The sequence below is a fragment of the Globicephala melas genome, chromosome 7 (assembly GCF_963455315.2).
Source record: "Globicephala melas chromosome 7, mGloMel1.2, whole genome shotgun sequence".
Taxonomy (NCBI): domain Eukaryota; kingdom Metazoa; phylum Chordata; class Mammalia; order Artiodactyla; family Delphinidae; genus Globicephala; species Globicephala melas.
The window spans coordinates 43,126,342-43,152,017 of NC_083320.1; the positions used below are offsets into that span (position 1 = coordinate 43,126,342).

At 37.8% G+C, this 25,676-nt stretch overlaps 1 protein-coding gene across 1 annotated transcript in view; it reads left to right on the plus strand.

Moving 5' to 3' along the window:
- Nucleotides 1-25,676, plus strand: part of STAT4 (signal transducer and activator of transcription 4) — a 92,027-nt gene extending 66,351 nt beyond the window's left edge. Inside the window, exons 11-24 of the mRNA XM_030847722.2 lie at nt 943-1,002; nt 1,304-1,321; nt 1,408-1,501; nt 3,300-3,344; nt 13,881-13,964; nt 15,482-15,580; nt 17,979-18,114; nt 19,691-19,740; nt 19,976-20,070; nt 21,199-21,335; nt 21,669-21,860; nt 23,321-23,387; nt 24,314-24,422; nt 25,463-25,676. Of these exons, the coding sequence (XP_030703582.1) occupies nt 943-1,002; nt 1,304-1,321; nt 1,408-1,501; nt 3,300-3,344; nt 13,881-13,964; nt 15,482-15,580; nt 17,979-18,114; nt 19,691-19,740; nt 19,976-20,070; nt 21,199-21,335; nt 21,669-21,860; nt 23,321-23,387; nt 24,314-24,422; nt 25,463-25,489 (1,213 nt within the window). The 3' untranslated portion in view covers nt 25,490-25,676. The remainder of the gene's footprint in view (nt 1-942; nt 1,003-1,303; nt 1,322-1,407; nt 1,502-3,299; nt 3,345-13,880; nt 13,965-15,481; nt 15,581-17,978; nt 18,115-19,690; nt 19,741-19,975; nt 20,071-21,198; nt 21,336-21,668; nt 21,861-23,320; nt 23,388-24,313; nt 24,423-25,462) is intronic.

Genomic DNA, 25,676 nt, shown 5'->3' on the forward strand with positions numbered 1-25,676 from the left:
GGGCTGTCTGTTATCTATGACTGTATTTCTCTAATGCCATTCAGTTGCTTATTACCATTCTCTATATTCCAGCTCTTTGGTTAGACTTCTTCCTTTGATGTATAGCCATGTCTACTCTCCTCCTTCCCTAATCTTCACTATGCCAGTTTCCCAGTGCCTGGGGCTGTACAGGGTCTATATGAGGAGTTCAATACATGCTGAGTGAATGAACAAGGTTTGGGATGAGTGCATAAATGAATGAGTGAGTGAGTGACTGAATGAATGTCTCTGAAACTGAACTGAACCTGCAGAGATGGTATGTCAGAGGGTATAGCTCGGAAGAGTTGGGAAAAGCTAAGGAGTGAAGGAGGGCTGACACAAGAAGGAATTAAAGGAATTGTTATTCTGACCTTTGATCATTTGTTTGTTTGAAGTTAGGTCTTTTTTAGTTATGAACATTTTTGCTGTTACTTAAATATAGTGTCTTTAAAGACTGCAAATGCATTTGAAGTGGAATTTTCCTTATTCTACCAGAGTCCTAGTCTTTATCAGTATTTTACCATAAAACACTTATCAAAACATTTAGTCTTACTAAGCTTACAATTTTTTATAATATGAGAATAAAATGGAGCCACATTAATAGACTTGCAAAATTTTTTTTATACATTTAACCCAAATAGCTATTTTTCTGACCTAGCCAATGTGTTATCCAACACACATCAACTGAAATAATATGGAAACACTTTCCAAGTATGTGTTATATTAAGTGGCTGATGTCAATATTAGTAACATGGCTAAGTAAAGAGGAATTGGACATTTTAAAAACACACTAACATATGACTGGAAATAATGTGAGTTTGATTTATATGTACTTACTGTAAATATATTTAAATCTTTAAATATAAAAAGGCTTTTAGCCATTAAAATTTTTATCTTTAATTCTTTATTTATGTGTCTTTCCAGACTACTGATAAAATTACCAGAACTAAACTATCAGGTAAAGGTGAAAGCATCGATTGACAAGTAAGTTTCTAATTTCATTTTGAAACATGAAAATGTAAGATTTTTTAAAAACAACTGTCCTTATTTTATAGAATAATTTTAAACTTTTAAATTTACTTCTCTAACGTTACATATCAATGTACTTCAAATATTTGACTTTGAAGTTCAAACATTTAACAGAACGCCAAGGAAGACTTATTTTAAAAATTTTACTGTAAAGACTTGAAATGAAATTTTATATAATATCCCCTAAAGTGTCATAGAAAAATTGTTATTAGATCTATTAAATAACTCATTTTAAAGAATCTTCTTGGTTTTACAGGAATGTTTCAACTCTAAGGTAAGACATTTACTTTAGAATTTTCGGCTGTTCTCATAAATATATTTTACCTGAGACCATGTAAATAGCCAAGATTTTCTCTCTAGCAATCGAAGATTTGTGCTTTGTGGAACTCACGTCAAAGCCATGTCCATTGAAGAATCTTCCAGTGGGAGTCTCTCTGTAGAATTTCGGCATTTGGTGAGTTTGGCAGTAAAATTACACAAGCTTTTTTTCTCCTCCAAATCAGACACATTTAAACTAATAGGCTTTATAATTTAATGTGTTTTGTTCTTTAGTGTTTCTTATGCGAATTAAGGACCATATTGAGAAATAAAACATGCCATCACTGAAGAATTTTAAATGGTAAAAAGAACTCTGAACCTTAACTCTGAAGGTGTGAGTTCTTAACAACGGTGATGTTGTACCTAAATATATGTCTTAATTAGTTAAAATATTTTGGTAATACTGACAGAGATAATCTGTCTTACAGTCGATAGGCATCCCTGGTTTCATCTTTTAAATCTCCCAAATGATACCAATAATGACATGTCTGGCTAAAGGCTCTTTCATTTTAGGAGGATTAGCTTGGGGAAATATGATGTTTCTGGGTGTGAGTTGCAGTTTGCCTTGGCATTTCTAGAAAGCTTCTGACCCAGCCTCATCCTGTTACTTCTTGCTCTTACCACTTCCTCCTAACCTAGAGTTCTCTTCCTGCTTTCTTTCTAATTCTTTGCATAGTTCTTAGATTCCCAAAGACCCCGCTTGTCTTGCCAAAAACATGTTGCTCATCTGGTTCATCAGCATTTGGGAGGTACCTCACCTGAATGTTGGGGCACCACTGAAGCAGTCTCTAAAAGTCTACTTCCTTAAAGATAAAATTTATGGTAACAGAAAGATATCTGCATACATAAATTTATGCTGGTTTTCATTTTTTATTTTGTTTTTGTTTAGTCTTCAGTATTGAAGAGTACATTTCTTTGTAACTGAATCTCTCTATATGACACTGCTAAATCAATAAAATGTAATGAGGAGTGATGACATATACATCCTTATAACTAGAACTCTTTTTGCTTAAGTTCAATTCCTATTTTCAAGGAACTTTCAATAATGGCCAATGTTTGCTAATAAGTGAAGCCATAAGAGGCCCTTCTGTCTCCCAAAAGAGTCACTTGGAAAAGGAAGGACAAGGAACAAACCAAAAAGTGATGGGTCTCTATTCCAGCAGAGATAATATATAAAATAACAAAACCTTAGTTTTCATGGTTTTTTCATGGCTTTTCTAGTTGCTAAGCATTTTCATGTATATTATCTTTTACATAATACTTTAATCACTTTTTAATACAAAAGTAAATATAGAAAATCAGAGAAAAAATTAAAAACCACCTATGATCCCAACACCTTGACATAACATACTTATTTTTACATTTTCATTCATATATATATATATATTCTTTTTGTTAAGTGGGATCAGATTGTACACACTAATTTGTTTTCTGTCCTTTTTTTCCCATTAAGTAATCTATGTCATGAACATTTTTGTATCTCCTGCTCTCATGGCATTTAGTAGCTCACTGTGCCATGTGGCACGCTGCCCCATTGTCTATTTCCCCAGGCCTGTGTGTTAGACTTGATTTCGTAGGCTTTGAGAATCATCACGGCTGAGCTCAGATGATACTTGTCAGGTACAAAGGAGTGCTGAATAGATTCTAAAACATCCCAGCATGATTTCCTCTTTCCAAAATGTGACTGAAAAATACAGTCTTATGCTAGCTTGCTCCCTTATATCAGCGACAGTTCCTAAAGTGGCATACCTTGAGATGAAACAGGAAGCTCCTTTCTGTTGAATCCGGGCAGCTATGTCACATCAGGTTTCAGTGAGTTAGAAAACATCTCGGTTACTGTTCTAGAAGTCAAAATTATGGGCCAAGAAAACCCCAACTTGATATTTAGCTGATAATGCTTCTCCATCTAAATACTGTTGTTTTCTTTTACAAAGCAACCAAAGGAATTGAAGTCTAGTACTGGAAACAAAGGAAATGAGGTAGGAAATATTTTCTCCAAAAGAATCTTTCTAGGTAATAATCCTATAATGTCTTATTTTTACAAAGCTCTTAAACTGCCCTTTATATTTTTATATAAAGTCAAATTCATGTTTCTCTAGTTATACATATAAAGTTCAATAAATTGCAGACAGTATAAGAAATTTTGTTATTAAAATAGAAAATGCATGTAACACCCTCCTAAGAAAATGACTATTAATATTTTGGTTCACATCATTCTAGACTTTTATCTTTTATCTAGACTTTTATACTTTGAAAGTATATATACACATTGTTTCATAACCTGCTTTTTTTTTTTTCACATAGCAATGTGAGGTGAACAGCTTTCCATAAACTTAAATACTCTTGGAGAACATGATTTAAAGTGGTTGCATTATATTGCTATAATTTCTTTAGTCAGTCCTTTATTATAAAATATCTTAAAATCACTCATTTTCCACAGATAAGAGGTAAGTCTTGAACATCATGACCCAGTATGTGAAAATCACAAGTGAAAAACAGTTCTATTACTTTATGGTATCAGTTACTTTGCTCTTATATTAAAGTTGGCATTTCACTAGATGAATTGATTAAAAGAACAAACTGGTGCAGCCCAAGTGTTCAAGTTTGAGTCAATAAATAATAGAGTGGTCAAATCCTGGATTGGAAGTGACTTTGGGAATCAGCTATTTAGTTGACCTAGACACTAGGGCATATGTTTATGCCCTACATATTTGGAATTAGAAAACTTGGGTTTGAGTCCATTCTGACAGTGACCAAAAATGTGATCCTTGGCAAATGATCTGATGGAAAAATATTGCATCTTTTCCCTCTAAGAGATCAGAGTAGTAATTCCCAGTGCTCCCTGCTCAGAGAAACTGCATATGTAAGACCACCTACATGATGCAGTTATAAAGCAGTGAGGCTTGTTTCTAGTATGGTTGGTATGGGTCCAATCTCCTGGCTTTATAGTCACAGCTCCTATGAGAAATCGCTTTGAATTATCTGGAAGAAAAAAAGCACTTTATAAATCCAGCCTTCAACTGCAGTCAATCTAGCGCACTCCACAAAACCACAAAGGTCCATCACAACAGGTTTTATGCTCTACATTTTCCCTTCCAAGCATTCTTCATTCCCTTAATCGTATCTTAAAGATATGATTTGCCAAATATCACAGCCTCAACGAGGATGAGCTAAGCTTTCCTCCCAGGGTAGAACCTTGGCTTAGGGCAGAGCATCAGACAGGTTTCTCAGCCCAGATATCACAGGAGCAAAGCTTTTGAGTTTAAGGATATTCTAATAAACCAAACAAGTAGGAGTTATTCTTCTCACCTTATAGAAATCCATAAAGGTTTTCCAAACTTCCTAGTTGAAACATTAGCTCATTATAAATAAAAGCCCATTTCATGATTATCCCTGGAATTTTGGCCAGAGTTGCAAACAATATTTCATGCAGTGACCTCCCTGAATAGTGTACTAAGTCTGAATAGACTGAGCACAATGCTTCTAAACTCTTCTTAAGGAAAACAAATCAAATGGGAATAAATCTAAATCCCTGAACTCTTTAGTACCTTGTCATCTTTGTGAATGTAAAATCGAAATCTTTACTTGGATTTCTCTAGAGACAGAAATCTAAGTAAATCATCTTCTACTATAGAGAAACAACGGCCTACTTATCTCTCTTTGAATTTATTTCCTCTCATTTTCTGATTAATAACAAAATCATATGGTTATATCAGAATGATTTTATTTCTTCCTTTTCTTTTTTTTCCAAGTTTGCTGGAGCTGGATAATTTTATTTTAAGCTATTCTTTGAGCTCCCCCTGTTGACAAAATTTTAATATGACTCCTACGTACATTTAAAACAAACCATAGACTTGAATGCTATTTTACGAGCTACAGGAACAATTGAAAAGTCACACAATATATGACGTGGACTCAGAACGATGAGCCTGGGGAATCGGGGCTTGGCTAGGCAGTAGGGGTGACGAAAGGAAAGTCAGGAAAGAGTGGGGGAAGATCTGATGATAAAATGCGCTTCATAAATTAATGGGGCCAGGGATTGAAGTAACCAAACTTTAGGGAGAACAGGAAGCTAGGATGTTATAACCTCATTTTCGAATTTCAGACAGTAGCTGTCGCTTATCGCTTATCTGTGGGCACCTGAAGCAGGAGTTCACAGCCTGATAAGAACTTATTTGACAAATCCTCGTGCGGCATTTACTATATATCGGGCACTGTCTAAGAGCTTCACTGGCATTGATTTTCGTAGCTCTTGCAGAAGCCTATGAAGTAGATACCGTTAGTGTCATACTTATTTTGGCTAGGGAAACTGAGGCACAGAGTGGTGCAGCTAAGATGATTCAAACCATAGCAGTCTGGCTCCCATGTCCATGCTCTTGGCCGCTGTGCTGTGCTCCCTCTGTAGTCATGAAACTTTCCCTTGGAGAGGCTGCCCTAGTTGGCCCTCCTCTTTGACCCCTGCTGCCCCTTTATCTCATCCCAGCCCACCATTTGCTGAGATTCCTATAAGGGAGATCGTTTTTTCTTCCTTTTTTTTTTTTTTTAGGTTTATGGTATGAAATTTATTTTTCTTATTCTTTGAAAAGAAAATTTAAACGATATATAATTTTATGCTTCTGTACTTTTATTGTTGCCTAGTATTACCTAATTTTTCTTTAAATGAAATACATGAGGCAAATAACTTGTGGGAGAAATTTGTTATGGTCTGGCAGCTCAATCTGCTTGAATGTTTTTTACATCTTTATTGGAGTATAATTGCTTTACAATGGTGTGTTAGTTTCTGCTGTATAACAAAGTGAATCAGTTATATATATACATATGTCCCAATATCTCTTCCCTCTTGCATCTCCCTCCCTCCCGCCCTCCCATTCCCACCCCTCTAGGTGGTCACAAAGCACCGATAAGGGAGATCTTTGCAGGTTTGCGAACAGCATCTCATCCTTTCCTCTCTGTTCCAGCTGCTGCTGTCGTTGTCCTCACTTTACCCACCTGCTCAGAAATCACATAGCTACCTCGCACCGGAATCCTTACGAAGGGTAGAAGGAATTTAAACTAATGCTTCCTGAGAAAACGTTGACTTCTCCCTTATCTCCTGCGTGCATCGGTGCGGTGGTGGAAACAGCACTGCCCACAGCTCTGCCTCTTACAGGCAGCTGACCTTGCGCTAGCTGTTTTACCTCACTAACTCCTTAACTGTAAAGTTGCATGTTAACCTGCACTTCATAGGGCTGTTGTGAGGACCACACGAGATGGCGTGTGTGAGAGTCAATTGCCGTGTGCTGTGCGGATGTCTGCCATGGGCTTCCTGATCAGCCCTCCAGGCTGCCCCCTCTATAAAGAGCAGGTGGGGAAATGGCTCTAAAGGTGGTACCTGGCCTAGGATAAACCACTAATCCTTATCCTTCCTCTTCTGCCCACCTGCTAGGTGCTCTGCTGGAAACATTCCCTTTCAAGGGCCAGTGAGCATGGCTTTCTGGCTCCAGGTCCATGCAACCTCAGACCACCCCATATATAGGCCCCTTTTATAGGACTGCACGTCTACCTGCTGCCCACCGCATCACCACACCCCACAGCTTAGGGTCCCTCAGTTCTATGTTTGTGGTTGTGAGAGCTTAGACTGAATACTCATTAAATGATCACGACACACCATGACAGTTTCCCCAGGATTGCCAATCCAAAGCTCCTTAGAATTGCAGCACCCCATGTCTGTTTGACTCTGAGATTAGCCAGGAAGAGGTGACCTGTCAGGACGTGCATGGGCGCCTGGCTGTAGCATTGGGTGAAGGGAGGATGTTGACGTTGCCCTAGACTCATGCTGTCCCCAGAAGGCCAGGGAGAACAATGGTGCCACCTCCTTGGTTGGGGGCTGGTGAAGGGTGGAGCTCTGGGTCCCCCACCCCTGTTTCAATCAGTCAGCTCTATTTTAAATATTTTACAGATTGGGACCCAGGTGGGAAATTTACTTTTAAGAACATGCTCCAGGGTTAAAAAAAGATTTGAAAACTGTTGGACTAGTCAATCTCTAAGTTCCTTTGAATGAGATTCTGTAATCCTCAGAAGTACAACAGAGGGTAGGGTCATTTTTTTGAAAATGAATTTGATTTTGAGAATCTGCTTTGAAATGAGGAATCTGTAGACATGCTATCTACAGATTCCCAGGAAGCAAGCTTTCCCAGAGGTCCTTAGAGCCAGCTAGAGAGTGATTGTTGAAGTGCAGAAATTGTTTGAACAGGGAGGCTGGAATTGCAGTGTCTCGAGTTTGCTCTGTCAGTAGGTTTTAACTGATAAATGACAGTTTTAGTCACAGACTGAGGTGTTAAGTAATTTTGTTTATGTGGTGGAAAGTCATGAAACACAAAGAAGCTATTAGTAAAGCCTGAGTGACTTGAGTTTTGTTTAACAAAATAGCCAGACAAATGTTCTTTCAAGGTTCAGTGTTCTCAAACACAGAGCCACCACTCACACTCCAACTAGCTTGAGCATTTTCACAGGAAGTTGATTTCCTTCTGAACTAGTTTAAGTAGTTGCAATGCTTTCTTAAGACAAACGTTGGTACCAGAATAACACTAAAAACGTAGGCTTTTTCTGCAACACCCTCCATACAATCCCCTTACATTATGGGCTGAGAATTTGTTGTCACTTTACATTCGTTTCCTATGATTCTGTGATTAAGGGCTGTCTCTCATGTGACTGTACCATTATTTCCCCTCTTACTGTTTCCCAGCATCTAGGCCAGTGGTCTCCACATGATAGGGACTCAACAAATACTCATTAAGCAAATGGATTATTGCAGTTGTTTTCTATTCCACATAGTTTTCCATGTGCGGCATTATCATAGAGTATGGCTTGTTAAGAGACGAGCAAGATAAACAATAAGGTCCTACTGTATAGCATAGGAAACTGTATTCAATATCTTGTAATAAACCATAATGGAAAAGAATATGAAAGAGAATTTGTATATATATGTATTACTGGATTACTTTGCTATACACCAGAAACTAACACAACATTGTAAATTAACTATACTTCAATTAAAAAAATACCAAAAAATAAAAAAAGATGAGCAAGAAATTTAGATGAAAATCATCCTTATCCCAGTCATATTTTCTTAACAGAGGTTGTCTTTCAAGTCAAAATCCAAAAGCCATAGCCACTTGTTAACATATTCTAGGTTTTCAGGGTGTGCTGTTAGACACTGAGCAGAGGTAACATAAAAGAATATGGTGACATCTATACCTACCTTTCATCAGTTTGTGTATTTTTTTCCAGGTGGAGCCCTGGTCAGGTTGTTCAGCCAGTTTTCTAGTTTCTTAGCAGATTATCCAGTGGGTACAATACAGTCAATCCAGTTATAATATCAATGTCATATAATATAAATATCATAAATATGGATATTTTAAATCTCTAACCATCTCAGATGGTTAAAATGGCTTTTAATACCGACATTAATGGTACATCTTATCTATGACATTTTGCCAGTCAGTGTGTAAGGAATGGACTCTGGGAACGTGAGATCGAATAGTGTCTCTGGCTTGGACTGCACTGATAAAATAATAAAGACTGGGCTTCCCTGGGGGCACAGTGGTTGAGAGTCTGCCTGACGATGCGGGAGACATGGGTTCGTGTCCCGGTCCGGGAAGATCCCACATGCTGCGGAGGGGCTGGGCCCGTGAGCCATGGCCACTGAGCCTGCGCATCCGGAGCCTGTGCTCCGCAACAGGAGAGGCCACAACAGTGAGAAGCCCGCGTACCGCAAAAAAAAATAATAATAATAATAATAATAATAAAGACTGTGATTGATGGCATTCAAGCTTTGAAAATTAATGACACTCTCTTCTGTCAGAACTGCTCGTCTCCAGTCATGTGTATTGTCCGTCAGCTTCCTTGTTGGATTTCATTCTAAATGTGCCTCACAGTTGCATCAGGGGGTTTAAGTAAACATTAGAAATTAGTTTGAATCACTGAGAAAACCTCTCACCACCCACATTACAGTTTAATAAAGTAATATTTAACGTACAAAGTCTTCTTCCAAAGTTAATGGACAACCCCGTGTGTCATTGCTCTGTCTGTGGAGTCCTGCCATTTGGACAGTGAGCACACAACTGCCATAACCCAAATATCTGAGGGAATTATCCATAATGAATTATCTTATCATATATATATGTACACATTTAATCATATAAATTAAACTATAGAGGCTAGAATGGGGGAGGGATAAGCACTCAGAAGGCTCCCTTTGGCTGCCCTCCAGCTGTGGCCCTTCCCTACAGAGAAAGATGTCTGAGCGGTCGAGGCTATGTGCTCACCCAGAGCCTAGGGCTGCAGAATTCCCAGCCCCAAAGACCTCAAGCCCACTTCCAGGGCTTGTACAGACCTCTTCCCCAGGTATGCTCTTTCAAGCACAGATGACACCATCAATGCAAACATTTCTAGGCACAAGGAGAGACCTAGGGGCCACACTAGTCAAAGTAAGCCCCTCACAGAGGTAGGAGGGAGGGGGATGGGCCACGGTCCAGGATGGCCACGCTCTCCCCAGGCCAGCATGTTTGTGGCACTTTGAGGAGTTAAAACCTGGCCAGTTAGGTCAGGTGAAAGCTTAGCTGTCAAGGCAGGAGACGAGACCATATTTTAACAGTTTGATCACTTGCTTTGTAACAGCTAAATAGTTAGACATACGGTATGTGGTCTCCATCTGCGTGCTTGCCTCAGGCTTCTAGATGTGCTGCCCAGGCTTGTGTCCTGTCTGCCACTGAACTCAGTGAGAATGTGAGCACCCCCCACCCCCACCCCGTTAGTGAACGTGGACTTGTGGATTCTTCACTTGTCTCAGTGCTTTGCATAGCGTAAACACTTCCTCCCCATAGGGCAGCGTAAACACTTCCTCCCCTTAGGGGTGGTCTAAGGGAATTTTCAAGAGGAATTTTCAGGATCATAACTTTCTACTAATCCAGTAAGAAGCAATCTCACCAGGTCAGTCTAGGTTACTCCAGGCAGTATAAGGGACCACAATGATCTAACCCAAGGGAGAGAGGAGTTTTTAATTTTCTATTTCCTTCTCAGGAACAAATTCTATTTTAATGTGCCTCATTGTCACCAAAGTCTTCCCCCATGTAGTTGTTACTCCTATCATCATATTAGAACTATTTTTATTTTTTGAAATTTAATACCGATGGATTCCAGCTTATTATCAACATATATTCAGCGGTAGATGTCCCTTTCCCTCAGGGCTGACTCAGCCACCCCCAACCCCACCCTGACTTTCCTAACCTAGATAATTCCACTTCTGTTCATATGTTCCCCCAGGGCTTGTTTTTAAAATCGTTTTGGCTTTCTGTATCATCTGTAAATTTTCCACATCCCTTTTGAGATGAAACACAATGTGGATACATCGCATTGAGAATAACTGCCTCATAAATTCCACCCGGGGTTTTTGTTAAAATGCAGAATCTGGTTCAGTAGGCCTGGGATGAGGCCAGAAATCCTGTTTTTCTAACAAGCTTTTAGATGATGACAGTACTGCTGGTCCTGGGCACATAGCAAGTTGCTGTCAGATTTCATCATGGAAAAACAGCAATTTCTGTCCCACTCCTTCCCGCTCCAAACCCACTCCCCAGAGATGACCATTTTTTGAGCTATAAATATCATGCTAATATCATGCTGATACTTCCTGATTTTTTTATTTTATACACTTAACTCCTGAATTATTTCTATAAAAGATTAAGCTGTGGCTCTCTCTCTCTTTTTAAACTTTTTATTTTACATTGGAGAATAGTTGATTAACAATGTTGTGTTAGTTTCAGGTGTACAGCAAAGTGATTCAGTTATACATATAAATGTATCTATTCTTTCTCAAATTCTTTTCCCATTTAGGTTGTTACATAATATTGAGCAGAGTTCGCTGCGCTATACAGTAGTACCTTGATGGTTACCCATTTTAAATTAAGCTATGGCTCTCTTATACCAGCTCTTCATGCATATTAATTTCACCCATCTTCACAATATTATCATATAATGTGTTTTGGTTAGTTAATATATTCAATGTTTACATTACTATGATTATATAAAAATTGTTAACAGCTGAACCATATAACATAGTATGATTATATTTCCATTCTTGTATTATTTTAGTTTTCCCTGGATTTATTAGTTGCCTCAGATTTTTTATTTAATCAATTTATTTTATGTACCTGTTACTAATGTAGCCCCAAACTTTCCTCCAGAACTTGAAAGGTCCTTAAAATATAGTCATACAGGTCCATCTGAATTTCTGTCTTTTTCTTTCTTTTTGGCAACATCCCTCTGGGAACCCTCCATCTCTTGCTCCAATCTGGGCTGATTGCCCTCTGATCCTGTTGCACAATCGTGTTTTGTTTTTTTGTTTCCTGGTTTTTATAAACTTACTCTCACCATCATCCTGGGGAGTGAGTGCATCTCCTACTTTACTAGGTATTGAGACATTATTCTCAAAAAGTGATTGTACCAACTCCCATCAGAATGTATAAGAGTTACCATTGGGTTATGCCTTTGATAGTTCCTCTACTCCATTTCCTCTGTTCTCTTTCTGGAACTTCTGTTTGTTGTTTTGAGTTTGTTGATTCTTTATTTGTTATCTTTTCTATCCTATTTTTTATTTCTTTGGGGTTTTTTTTGTTTTTTTGGTTTTACTTTCTGGGACATTTCCTCAGCCCTACTTTCAGCTCTTCTGTTGTTTTGTCTATTTCTCTTATTATATTTTTAATTGTTCATCATTCTTTTCTGAATGTTCCTTTTGGGAGTATACTATTCTCCTTTCATGGATGTAATGTATTGGTTACATCTGTAAGGATGTAACATCTGAAATTTTAAACATCTTTAAGAACTTTTTAATGAACAAAACATATATGTATATACAACTATATACTAAAGTATATCGAGAAATACAATGAACCTTCATTTTTACATCACCCAGCTTCAACAATAATTAACATTTTCCCTGTCTTAGTTAATCTATTTTCCCCATAAACACAGATATTTTTCCTGGAGTACTTAAATTCCAGATAGTATAGCATCTTACTCATTGATATTTTGGTAGGTATCTCTTATCTAGAAGATAAAATTTTTAAAAAACCTAACCACAATACACTTATCACCAAAAAAACGAAAATAGCATTTACTTAAAATCTTTCCTTAATAAAACTCCATTATTTGTTCAAATTTCTCCACTATCTTGAAAAGATCTTCTTACAGCTGGTTTGTGCAAATCAGTATCCAAGCAATGTTCACCCATTACAGTGGTTGATTTGCCCCTTTCCTATGCCATTTATTTGTTGAGCTAATGTATAAAACTGAGCCTGATATACTTTTTTTATTATAATATTTTTTAGTATAGTTTTTTTAAACTTTTCGTTTGCTTTTTACATTCTCTCTTTTTTTCTGAGTTCTTGGTTGTTGATTTTTGTATCTGCATTTCATGTGAGAGGCTTTGTCAAATGTTGGATGACCAGTAGTTTACTGTTTAAGAGCACTAAAAAACTGGAAGTTCTGTGTGCGTGGTAGGGATTTAGACTTAAGAGTGATTATTAGGACCTGGCTGTCTCACTGGGGGGGTCCCTAAAGGCAGTATCTGTAAGTTGTTTCTCCCTTGGTCTGGTTACCTCCCGGATATCTCTCCTGGAGGTGTCAAGCAGAGACAGGGGCATGGGCTTCCCCTAGATTTGACAGGATCCTCCCGTACAATACCTCACCCTGCCCTCATCTTGGCCTTGTATCCAAAATGCAGAGAGCCTCTCTAGTTCCTCTGATACATCCGCTCCAGAGAGTAAACTTCCTGTCTCCCACCAGTGACGGGGAATGTTGGGAACCTCGTTGCAAGGGCTGGGGCTAGTAACTGCTCCTCCTGTTCAGCCCTCACTCCGGACTCAGGGGGCCCAGTGTTTCCAACCCCTGGTTCTGAGACACACTACCCCTATTGCCACCCTCGCTCCACACTCCCCTACCTCTCATTTGAGACCTAGATTACAGCTTTATTTTCCTGGAAAGTAAATAAAACCCTAGCTATTACTTTACTGAAGTTTCTGGAAGGAGCTGGGGAAAGTACTCGTTTTACACCTACCATGTTTAAACCAGAAGGAAATCTTGCTTTTTTAAAAAAAACAAATCCATTATGACATTGACTTGTTTCTTTTTTAGCTACACACATATGGCTTGCTTTTATTAATGGTTGGTAAGTCAAAAGGACTAACTTCCAAAATTAAAAATAAGGAAAAACTTGTCTGAATTCAACTGATGAAAATATACTGGAATTGTAAAAACTAGAAATTATATTGTTTTGGAGACTTAAAATCATTCTGTTTGTGGAAATGAAGATTTCTCAAACTCTATATATACTTTAAATAACCTTTTAAATAATAAGAAGGAATGTTCCGTAATAGGAGGTATTTGAGGGTATTTAAGAATTTACTAATGTTTATAAAAGCATGCCTAATAATAGAAAACAACTATGTATTTGTAAGACAGCAATTTCTTTCTCCCCTTAGGGCTGTCACATGGTGACTGAGGAGCTTCATTCCATAACATTTGAGACACAGATCTGCCTCTATGGCCTCACCATAGATTTGGAGGTAGGTATTTCAAGGAATATCTACTATTTACTAATAACATTTTCAGGAATTGGTCATCATTTGAAGATGAAAGCTCAGTATTTTCTAGGTTTTAGTACATTGCTTATTCATCATTTTTGTTTTAATTTAGGAAATCAGTATGTCAAATATTCACTGATTCGTCAACATATATTATTCTGGTTAAATATAAATGATAAAATCTCACAGTCATTATAATTCAAGACTTATTGAATAATTTGTTGCCCAGACTGTTTTTTTGTCTGTTTGTTTGTTTTCTGGGATTCCCTGAGTCATGGATACTCAGAGGAAAGCCTAAAGAGAAATAAGTATACTTGAACCATGTCATGTATGATATATTTTCAAAATTTTAAAGTGTACGTAAAAATCCCTCAGAAGAAAGGTTTTTATAGTATAATGAGCAAAGACCAATGATGGGAACATTAACGGTACATTGTTTTGATCCTCTTATAACTGTTACTGTTGAACTCAAAGAAGGAATAAGGAAACTGGGGATTAAGTTGAACATGATTGACAATGAGCTCTTGAAGGCAGGACATTACACCTTTATCCCTCCATTACCTGTGCCTAGCACAATGCCTAGCACATAATAGATGCTCAACATTTGTTGAATAAATGAATGAGTGCATGAATGAACAAACACAATTTCACATGATTGAATATGGTCCTATTTGTAGGATATGTTTTTTTAGAGTTCTGCCTTTGCTCTTTTATCTTAACGAATGTAAACATGTTTATAAAATTTTCCATGGATTCTTTCCTCATCTCTTTTCCTTAAATGTCTGTTTCCATGAGCTATTAAGTTCCTCAGGTGGGTACTTCACTGTCTACAAGCAACCTAACCTCCGTTAATGGGAAGGGGCTAATGTAAGTTGGTTAGAATCCCAGACTAGTCTGTGAAGCCTGTTTATTCCACAAGGTTGAAAACTTCAGCACGAAAGTACTAAGTTGGGTGCCATGACAACAGATGAGGCAGCTCTGTCTCCCATAATGCTTTGTTTTCCAAGATCGCTTGTCTCTCCATCTTCTACAATTAAAACTCCCATATCTGATACTGACATTAATTAGATGTTAGATCATAATTTGAATATATTAATCCATTCCAGAGATAAGTTTTAAATTAGATTCTTAATGTAATTTATTAAGAGGAAATTTGCTAAGTCAATACAGGCTCTAATTAGTTACATTTTAGGCAGTACATGACATAAGAAAGTAAAAATACCTCCACAATGTCAAGGAAGATATTGGAGCTGACTGACCAAGCACTCTGAAAGGATTCCTATTTGTATAGCTCCTTTCCTCCCTGTACCTTGACTCATATATGCTCAGAAGGTTCCAGTGCCTTCATGAATCATTTTAGTGACCAAGGCAGTATAGACACCACTGCCTTGGAGGAGTGGGGTTGGCTTGAGATGACCCTTTAGGGAAGAGGGCCAAGTGTAAAATCAGTGTAAGGTACTACTACCTGTAATAACTGTGCTATTTTTCTTTTTAACCAGACCTGCTCATTACCTGTGGTGATGATTTCCAATGTAAGTCAGTTACCTAACGCTTGGGCATCCATCATTTGGTACAACGTGTCAACCAATGATTCCCAGGTACAGTCTCTCTCTATTCCTGTTTCTCCTCCTTTAATTCTATTTGATTTGTTTTATTGTTAACAAAACCCATCTGCCCCAAAAGATGTGTGTGTGTGTGTGTGTGTGTGTGTGTGTGTGTGTGTATAAATTTTGGCATGTCTTTGTGGGTTGTTTATTCCAAAATTCCAATATATTCAGTTGTATGATTCCTCCCTCATGTCATATTTAAAGTAATATGTTCTGATGTACTTGGACCCTGAGAGAGTTCTGGCTAGCAGAAGTGACAGACAGGTATTCTTTATTTCTGACAGTCTGGTCAGCTCCCAACTCTGTACATCACAGAGAGTTCTAGGGCCATCCTGTGGCTCTGTTAACTAGGCTCTGAGGAGACTCCTCTCTCCAGAATTTGATGTCTGACTGTTGTGTTTACCTCCTCAACTACTTCTGGCCACACCTTACCCACACAGGCTCTTCCACAAAGGTAGAGAATTGGTTTCAAATAAGTGACTAGAATATTCATCAATCTCGCCTAACGACACTATACAAATTTTCAAGTTGATTATAGATTTAATCCATTCTAGGCTCAGATTTGGTTTTAATGCCATCTGGTGGTTATTTAAGATATGGAACAAAAATTGGCCTCAAGTTTCAAAGCAAGCAGAGAATAGAAGCTCTTCTTAACAGAAGGCCAAGGAAGGGTGTGGCAAAAAAGATGAGTCAGCATTTCCCCTTGCTCCCTCTTACAAAACCCCAGTGTGTTGTCCTGGAAACCACCAAGGTCTAGAGAAAATAGGTCAGATGTAAATATTTCTTCTTGATTCAAAGTAAGTGTTTCTTCCAAAGGGAAGAATTCTTTTACCTCAGGTCCTAGCAATAGGAATAGTCATGATGAGTCAGCTCCAAGTTCCTTCGCTTTTGTTTTAATGTGCCTAATAAGGAAACAGCATGGAAAATGACTCAGCCCTGTTCCTTCTCATCCTCTGGTGCCCTGGCATCTGAGGGAGATTAACTGCAGAAAGGAACGCTGTACAGAGTGCCCTGTGCCTTACTTCCTCTCAGCCTGCAGTGAGAACAGAACTCACTAGAAAGGTTACCTGGTCTGTAAAGCCAAGAACAGCCAACACTTCTGAGATTTAATGTCATTCCCCATTAGGAGCTACACATTTGGAGCTTTTCATCCAATTCCAGGATGTAGGAAGGAAGATGGGATACTCCTCTGTCCTCCAGCCTCAGAGTGCTGTGCTGCTACACTTAGCTTTCTTCAGCATCCTTCTTCTATAAGAAAGCCACCAAAGTTGTCGCACTAACCGTCTCAGATTCTGCTCTAGTCTTGGATGAGGAATCTGGAGATGTATTTCATATACAGCTCCTAACACATATATGCACAGCCTACATACAGAGTTCAGCAGAACAAGTAACTCTGGTTTCTCTTCCTAACTCTATTCTGCTTCAAAACCTAAGCTCCTAGACCTTGATTATGTTCTATGCTTTTTGGTCATTTGTCCAGACATAATCCTTAGGTTCAAGGAAAACTGCCCCGCTAGAAATTCTTTCTCTCCATTCCTCTCCTACCTATTTCTCACTCCTTCTTGGATGCTGTGTCCTCTTTTATTGCCACCTTCTGAAGTCTCTTGAATTGGTTCCTTTTCTTGCTGCCCAGCTTAGTTCAGGTTCGCCAAAGGCCTTCTCCCCATACTGCAATGGATTTCTTAATTCCTCCCCCCACCCTTCCTTTCTTAAAACATCTTTCTCGGCTTTCACACCTTCTGCTTTCCAGTAATCTGAGGTGAAGTCTTCTGTTCCACCACCGTTGACCCATTTTGTGGTACAAACAATCTTACTTGCAGTTGATCATACCAAAGATCCTCTTGTCTAGAGCAAAATAAGAAAAGACTACAGTCCTATCCATAAAACAGGAGTCCCAGGTTAATTATGATTCATATTGTAGGGTCCCCTTCCTTAGCCTGGGACTTAACTGTCTTTGTGCTTTGGGATGCTTTGTTTGGTCAAGGTATAACTTGTACCAATCCATGATAAACCAATTAAATAACATGATATAGGTTTTGTTTAAGATTAATATTATTTCAGAAGAGAGTATTTGTCTAACTTGTTGAACAGTGTTCAGTACTTGTATGAGTTCATTGATAGACTATAGTCTAGGGAAAGTTAAAGAGCTACACAGTGATTCTTTCAAGGATAAGATAGAGCCATATATTATATTAGACTCAAAGAACAAGGGACTCTTTAGGAAAAGGCAAAATCAGTCTTACTATAAAAGCACAACAGAGATGAGACAATAGTTCTGTATTATTAACTGAGGCTGGCCTAAGGAGTTTAAATCAGGAATCCTATTAGTTGAACTACAGTGGGTTCAATGTGATTAATACATATAATCATCACTACAACTCTGTTTCAGAACTTGGTTTTCTTTAATAACCCTCCATCTGCCACTTTGAGTCAACTCCTGGAAGTGATGAGCTGGCAGTTTTCATCATATGTTGGCCGTGGCCTGAACTCAGATCAACTCAATATGCTGGTTGAAAAACTTACAGGTAAGATCTGGTAGATGTGGAGGACTTGCCCCTGTTTTTGGTACTCAACCGTTTTAAAGAATGAGGGTGAGATTACTATTAATAATAATAATGATCATCACAATTTATTGAGTGCCTACTACATCGCTGGGCATAGGGCTAAATGCTATAGTATCTTTCTCACAAAATTTCCTTAAGGCAGAATATTGAGGATAATTCTTCATTCTATCCATTTTATACATGGGGATACTTAAGTTCAGAGGTTAAGTGACTTGCCACAGCTAGTACATACTAGAGCCAAGATGCAGGCCAGGGCTGTCCAGTTCTAAAGCCCCTTCCTTTCCACTCCACACTCCAGCCTCCAGGGTGTTCTTATGCCATTTCCACTGAATGTACTGTGAAGCCTTAATGGTGCCTTGATCTTCATATTAATATTGCAATGGTCATTAACCAACTGGAAAACAGCTGATCCCAGGATCAGGAAATTTATTATAAATTTAAAAACTATCCAGGTAATACTTAATTCTTCATATCGAGAAAATTTCAGTTTTGACTGGTATTTCTAAAGTTTGCAAAATAGTCACTGGTGCTCCATGTAGTGACTACAGTGTAAGCTTTTTATAAAAGAATTTTAAAAGACGTGTATATTTTGACAAGTATGGGGTGAACACATTTGGCACCAAGAAAAGAGTTAAAATTGAACTTGTATACATTTCTGATTAAAGTAGAGCCAAAGATGATTTTGAGCAGCAGTAGTAGAATCGTGTGTGTTTGGTTAAATTTGACTTACAAGTGATGCTGGGTCACCCTTGTACTTACTATCCGATCAATTAGTGTTTAAATAAATTGGAAATGTTACAAAATTTACTTAATGTAAATATCCTTTTTGATCCTTATTTAATTCATAAACCACAAGAGTAGGCATTCAATAAGTATTTGTTACTGAGTGAATAAATCTTTTAAATATATACAGTATAAATAGCAGCCATATCCTTTCGGGTCTTCATCAAATTTTTCTCATAATTTCCTTAAATTTTAGATAGAACCTCTTTTTTCATTGTCCTGGATCAAAACAGTCAGTGGAAAAAGAAAAACAAAAAAAACAGTCAGTGGTTCCTTATCGCCAAGTGGATCTCTAGTTCATTCTTTTCATGACAGTATTCAAGACTTCTGGCATTCTGGCTTTCACAAATTTATTTTATAATGTTTATTTACCAACATTAGGCTGCACTTCCTTTCTCCTATATAAGCTGTGTTCATATCCACTACACCTCATCCTACATTATTCTTGCTACTGGAGTGGCCTCTTCCTTCTCCTCTGACAATTTATATCCTATCCATTCATGGAGGTCTTGTTCTAGACACCCACCCACTTCCTAAGGCTATCTTTAGCTCCTCCATTGAAAAGAATTCTTTCCTAGATAAAAAAATTTCATGATATCTTTTATTTTTACTGTTTCTAGCATTAAATGCACTGTAAACCCATAGCACGTGCTTAGGAAATGCTTAGCAGTGGTAGGGGGGGAGATCTAAATTGAGCACCAAATTGAGGAGTCTAATTGTTTAATAAAAATCTCATTCTTTTCTTTCATTTTAGTCCAGTCTAGCTACGGTGATGGTCATCTCACGTGGGCCAAGTTCTGCAAGGTACAAACAGGGGGAGGGGTAGCATCATTTCGATTTTTTTTTAGTATTCCTTTTTAAGCCTCCATATTATAATTTGGGATTTCGAGGATTTCCTGGATAAGGTTATTTTAAGAAGAAATTCGAAACTGTTTTTTCATTTAAAGGAAATATTTCATTGAAAAAAGGAACTTGAATTACCATACTAACATTACTATTGAAATAATCATTGTCCTAACATGTTTGTTTATTCCAATAGGAGCACTTACCCGGTAAATCATTTACCTTTTGGACATGGCTTGAAGCAATATTAGACCTAATTAAGAAACACATTCTTCCCCTTTGGATTGATGGGTGAGTTACAGCCTATATTTTCTATATGAACTCATTAGGTTCTTATTTTTATGCTGTCAATTTTTTTCCCTTTTTAAAAACATTGAAGTATAGTTGATTTACAATATTGTGTTAGTTTCAGGTGTACAGCACAGTGATTCAGTTATACATACATATACATATATATGTGTATATATATATTCCTTTTTAGATCCTTTTACCTTATAGGTTATTAAAAAGTATTGCGTATAGTTTCCTGTGCTATACAGTAGGTCCTTGTTGGTTATCTATTTTATATACAGTAGTGTGTATATGTTAATCCCAACATAAATCCTAATTTATCCCTCCCTCCAACCCCCATTCCCCTTTGGTAACCATTAGTTTGTTTTCTATGTCTGAGAGTCTGTTTCTGTTTTGTAAATAAATTCATTCGTATTATTTTTTAGATTCCACATATTAGTGATATCATATAATATTTGTCTTTCTCTGTCTGACTTCACTTAGTATGATATCCTCTAGGTCAATCTATGTTGCTGCAAATGGCAATATTTCATTCTTTTTTATGGCTAAGCTTCCATTGTGTATATATACTACACCTTCTTAAGCCAATTATCAGTTGATGGACACTTAGGTTGCTTCCATACCTTGCCTGTTGTAAATAGGGCTGCTATGAACATTAATAATAAATGCTGGAGAGGGTGTGGAGAAACGGGAACCCTTGTACACTATTGGTAGGAATGTAAATTGGTGCAGCCACTATGGAGAACAGTACAGAGGTTCTTTAAAAAAAAAAAGAGTTACCATATGATCCAGCAATCCCACTCCTGGGCATATATCCAGAAAAGATAAAAACTCTAATTTGAAAAGACACATCACCCCAATGTTCATAACTGCATTATTTATAGTAGTCCCTTTTTCTTTTCTTTCCTTTTTAAGCATATCTAGTGTCATAGTGTGGAAAGTAGTTGCAGTTTCTTACACTTTATAGAGTATTAATACTTACTTTAATCTGTATAAGAGTATTTCAGGCACTACTGACTTTTGATTATATCACCAAAAATTCAGGTCTGTTCTTTGTGAAAGCAATAAATGCAAATGCAATAAATTATAATCTTGGATCAGATAAAACTATGCATGTTCTATTTTTAGGTATGTCATGGGCTTTGTTAGCAAAGAGAAGGAACGACTCTTGCTAAAGGATAAAATGCCGGGAACCTTTTTGTTAAGATTCAGTGAAAGCCACCTTGGAGGAATAACTTTCACCTGGGTGGACCATTCTGAAAATGGTACATGCTCACTATTATGTATTCATGTGAAATTAGTATTGTGTTTGGTTACTGGTCTTTCCATCTTCAGAAGTGTGTGGCTTGCTGTTCTGTCTTTTATGTGTTCAGTGGGCTTGAATATTAGTTGTTACAGTTGTTTCAGAGGAGGGTAGCATGAATTTCTCACAGCCTATGTGGGTGTCCTGTATCACGTGGCAATCTGTACTGTCCACATGCAGAGAAGGGCTGGCATTGTTTTACAACAAGTGACATGAAGATAACGTGGGTAGGAAGAATGGCCACAAAGAATGCCTGCAGGAACCTGAATATTCTCTCTGTTTTCTCTTTTTCCAGGAGAAGTGAGATTCCACTCTGTAGAGCCCTACAACAAAGGCCGGTTGTCTGCTCTGCCATTTGCTGACATCCTTCGAGACTACAAGGTTATTATGGCTGAAAACATTCCTGAAAACCCTCTGAAGTACCTCTATCCTGATATTCCCAAAGACAAAGCCTTCGGTAAACACTACAGCTGCCAGCCATGTGAAGGTTAGGTTCTTTCCGTTTGCTTTGCTTCTTAAGATTTTGGAAAATAATCTCAGATTGGAGTAAAGTAAATGAAGTTCTTCCCTTTATGTTTACTTTTATCGTTATAAGATCTAAGAGGTATGTGGAGGTCAAAGCCTTAGAAATGAAGTGGTGTGTCAGCAGTTCCTGAAAAGGAACAGCTGGGGCTGTCCAGCTAGCAGAGCACTTAGTAATCAGTAGCTGTAGACGGACTTCACCAGGGCCATGGGAGCCTCTCAGCCACTGGTAGAGTTTCGGTTTTCTCCTTTCTAATAGGAGTGGCACCAACTTCACCTCTATGGCTGGGGAGAGGAAAAGAAAGAGGAGGTAATGATTAGAAAGCTGTTAAAAGTTAGGCAAGGCTGTTTTTTACAAAAGAAGCTCAGGGTTGATAAGCTTTATATTTTTTACTTACTGTAGTCTCACAACTCAGAAAGTATCGTTCATTTACCAGGGAGGGGACAAGGGGGTCTGTGCTTCATACCCTTCCTCGCAGCCTATCAATAACAAGTCTTGACATACCTGCCTTTTCTGGTTGTATCCTAAGGGTCTAAAATGATACCTGGCCAAAACAGGTATTTGGTAAATATTTGTTGAATACATGAAAAGAACGTTCATGAAATAGCTATGTAATTGTAATATAAGTTCACTATTCTGTTTCTTTAAATCGAAGTATATACAATCCATTACAATATTTCATCTGTAGCAACTAAATACATGAGCATCATGTGGAATATCGTACAGCTGTCACTCACAGGTGGTGACTTTCTGCCACCCTCCTTCATCCCCCTCTGAAGCAAACAAAAGACAACAACTACCACAAAAACCTGTGGCTTTTAAGTGTTACTACAACTGACTGAATGAAATAACAAATGTCAATGCAACAAATTACAGCTGAAGAATTACAGTTGGTCCTTACTATTGGATCACACACAAGTTCAACATAGTATACCAGAGAAGTCTGGGGGGGTTTCCGAGGTGAGGTTTGCACATGACTGTTACTACAGCACAGCAGTGCTTTTAGTAACACTGATGTCTGTGCCTCAAAACTTTGTGTAATTATAAGATTATGATTGGTGTCAGTTTTAATGAAAAGAATTGCGTTACTATAAATCCCCAATCCATGAATAAATCTGTCCTTATAATTAAACTTAAATGTAACATGGAAGACAGGTAATATAGTTGATTCCCAATTTTTCTCACACAGTTTAGAGCATTAATATGTAAAGTCAGGTTAGGCCTGCCAAGAGGTTTGTTTCTCTCTTCTTGCACATTTTATGCTCATCTAAAATGCTGTTTCATCTATTCAACTAAAAAAATTTGTGAATCACTAGACAATTGTATTATCTCTTCTTTTTAGTATCACTTATACTTTTTTAGACTTTTTTTCTAATTTTGTCAATAATAATAACATTTTTCCCCAACATACCTTTCTTTTCCAGTTTCAAGACCAACAGAAAGGGGAGACAAAGGTTATGTCCCTTCTGTATTTATCCCCATCTCAACAATGTAAGTAATCTTAGTCACATGTAAAATAGTTCTTATTGAACTTATCCAAAAAAAGCTGGAAATTTAAGAGTAGAGCAGGGTACATATAACGGAGAATAAAGCATTTTAATGCTCAATGTCCCATTACCTTTAACACATAAAGCTAGTCTTCAGGATGCACCACGAAGCCCATCACGAAGGAATTCTAAAGTTGCCCTTTTATATGCCTTATATTCCATAGCAGGCTGAAAGCTCTGATTTCAAATGATGAATTAGGCATCTCAGTGTCACAAATAGATGAAGTCCTAGAAATGAGTTCTGTTGGGGAGATGGAAATTTCCCCCTCTACCCCTTCCAGTTCTTATGGCTGGACTAATAATAAAATTGACACAAGGTAGCTTAACAGGGTAAAAGGAACAAATTTTAAGTCGTGTGCATAGAAGTCTCATAGAAATGACTGAAGAAATGGCCAAAACAGGCAGCTTTTATTCTTTTTTGGGCAAAAGGTCAATAAATTTGTGAGGAATCGACAGGAAAAAGATACTTAGGCTTTGGGTGCTTAAGTCGTGAAGAATCTAAACAGAGTTTGGGCCTGAGGTATTAAATTAAAGAAGTAACAAGGTTCATTTGTACAGGCTTCTCAGCCCCGAATGAATCCCCTGTCTCTGGCAAGAAGGATGTTCTTCCACCTCCAGATGCAAGGAGGGCACCTCTCACGGAAGAGATTTATTTCCTGCTTTCAGGGAGGCAAAGAGCAGGGTCAGAGTGTCCCTCCTGCGTTGGTTCTTTCTTAAGTAACTTAAGTCATTTAATTCAAAATAATCGATATGCCACTGAGGCACATTTTGGAGTGGCCTGCCCTGAGCCCTAACAGTTCCTAACACGGTAAGTCACTACAAGCTATTATTTTTAATCCCTTTCCATATTTACCCTGTGATCTCTTTAAGCCGAAGTGATTCAATGGAGACACATTCTCCAACAGACCTTCTTCCCATGTCACCAAGTGTGTACGCAGTGCTGAGAGAAAACCTGAGTCCCACAACAATTGAAACTGCGGTATGTCCCCTTTCTTTCCATTGCTGTCAAGGGCATTTCTGAGGAAGCGAAGGTGGTGTGTGAATCAACGAGGGGTGAAGATCTGCAGCGAGAAAACACGTTTGTTGGAACAAATCCATGAGCATAACACAAGGGGTGTACGTCTGTATGGTGCTGCGTGTTGCTGATGTTAGGGGCATTGGAAGCAGATACCTACACTGACTTGAACTGCTTTGAGGTCTTTCCATCAAAAGCCATCCAAGGGCAAAATATCTCTGTATCCTCCTACTCAAGTACACTTCATCCCTACTTCCACCATCAGCCCCACCAATCTCCACCACTCTCCCCACTGTAGCAGACAATACTTATATGTCATTATATGCAAATCTAGTTTAATATTTTATTTTAGCAATTCAAGCACCACAAATTCCAATTTTTCTTGATTATTGGTTCTATCCTGGGAGCTTCTTCAAGTAGTATATGAGCAACAATCAATAGCAGTATAATAATACTCTTTTGAGAACTGAGTCATAATCTTATATGCTACTATGTGCTTTAGGATGCATTCTATCTAGTATTATTCCCCAATATTGTCAAACAGTTCAAAACCCCAATTACATTAGGATGCATGTACATCAGAATAATAGATTCTTGGAGGGACCCTGAGCTCCAAGAGATTAGTGTCTGGCTGTAAATCAAGTGGTTTTTAGTCCTTCTCTTGAAGATTTCCAGGGATAGAAAAACTTATTCCAATGTTAATTGTCCTTAAATCATTTAGTTGTAAGAGGACTTTTGCTACATTTTACACCCATTTCTTCATTACGTTTTTATGGGATGAATAGGCCTCCTTAAAATCGTTTTTATTTATTTTAAAGTTGCATTTTATTTTAGATTGATCAACCTTAGTTACTTTTGTAAGTACTGTACTTAGTAGTTAATTGGTAGAAAGATTATGAAGTAAAGTATGTATTTAGTAGACAAGAGAATGTTTACCTAAGAAATGGTGACTTACTTGCAAAACAATAGTTTGCTCAAAGGTCATTTTCATTTTCCAATTTTAGATGAAGTCTCCCTATTCTGCTGAATGACACGATAAGCTCTTGACACTCAAAAGAAGGAAGCAAATGAAAAAGTTTAAAGACTGATCTTTGCCAACAATCACATCTTGTTTCTTCAGCTTTGTATATACCGATTTCCAGGAAATGGTTAAGTTCGAAGCTTTCCTCTCACTGGTATGACACCCCCAAATGGGAATGTCATGATTGAAATGCTAAA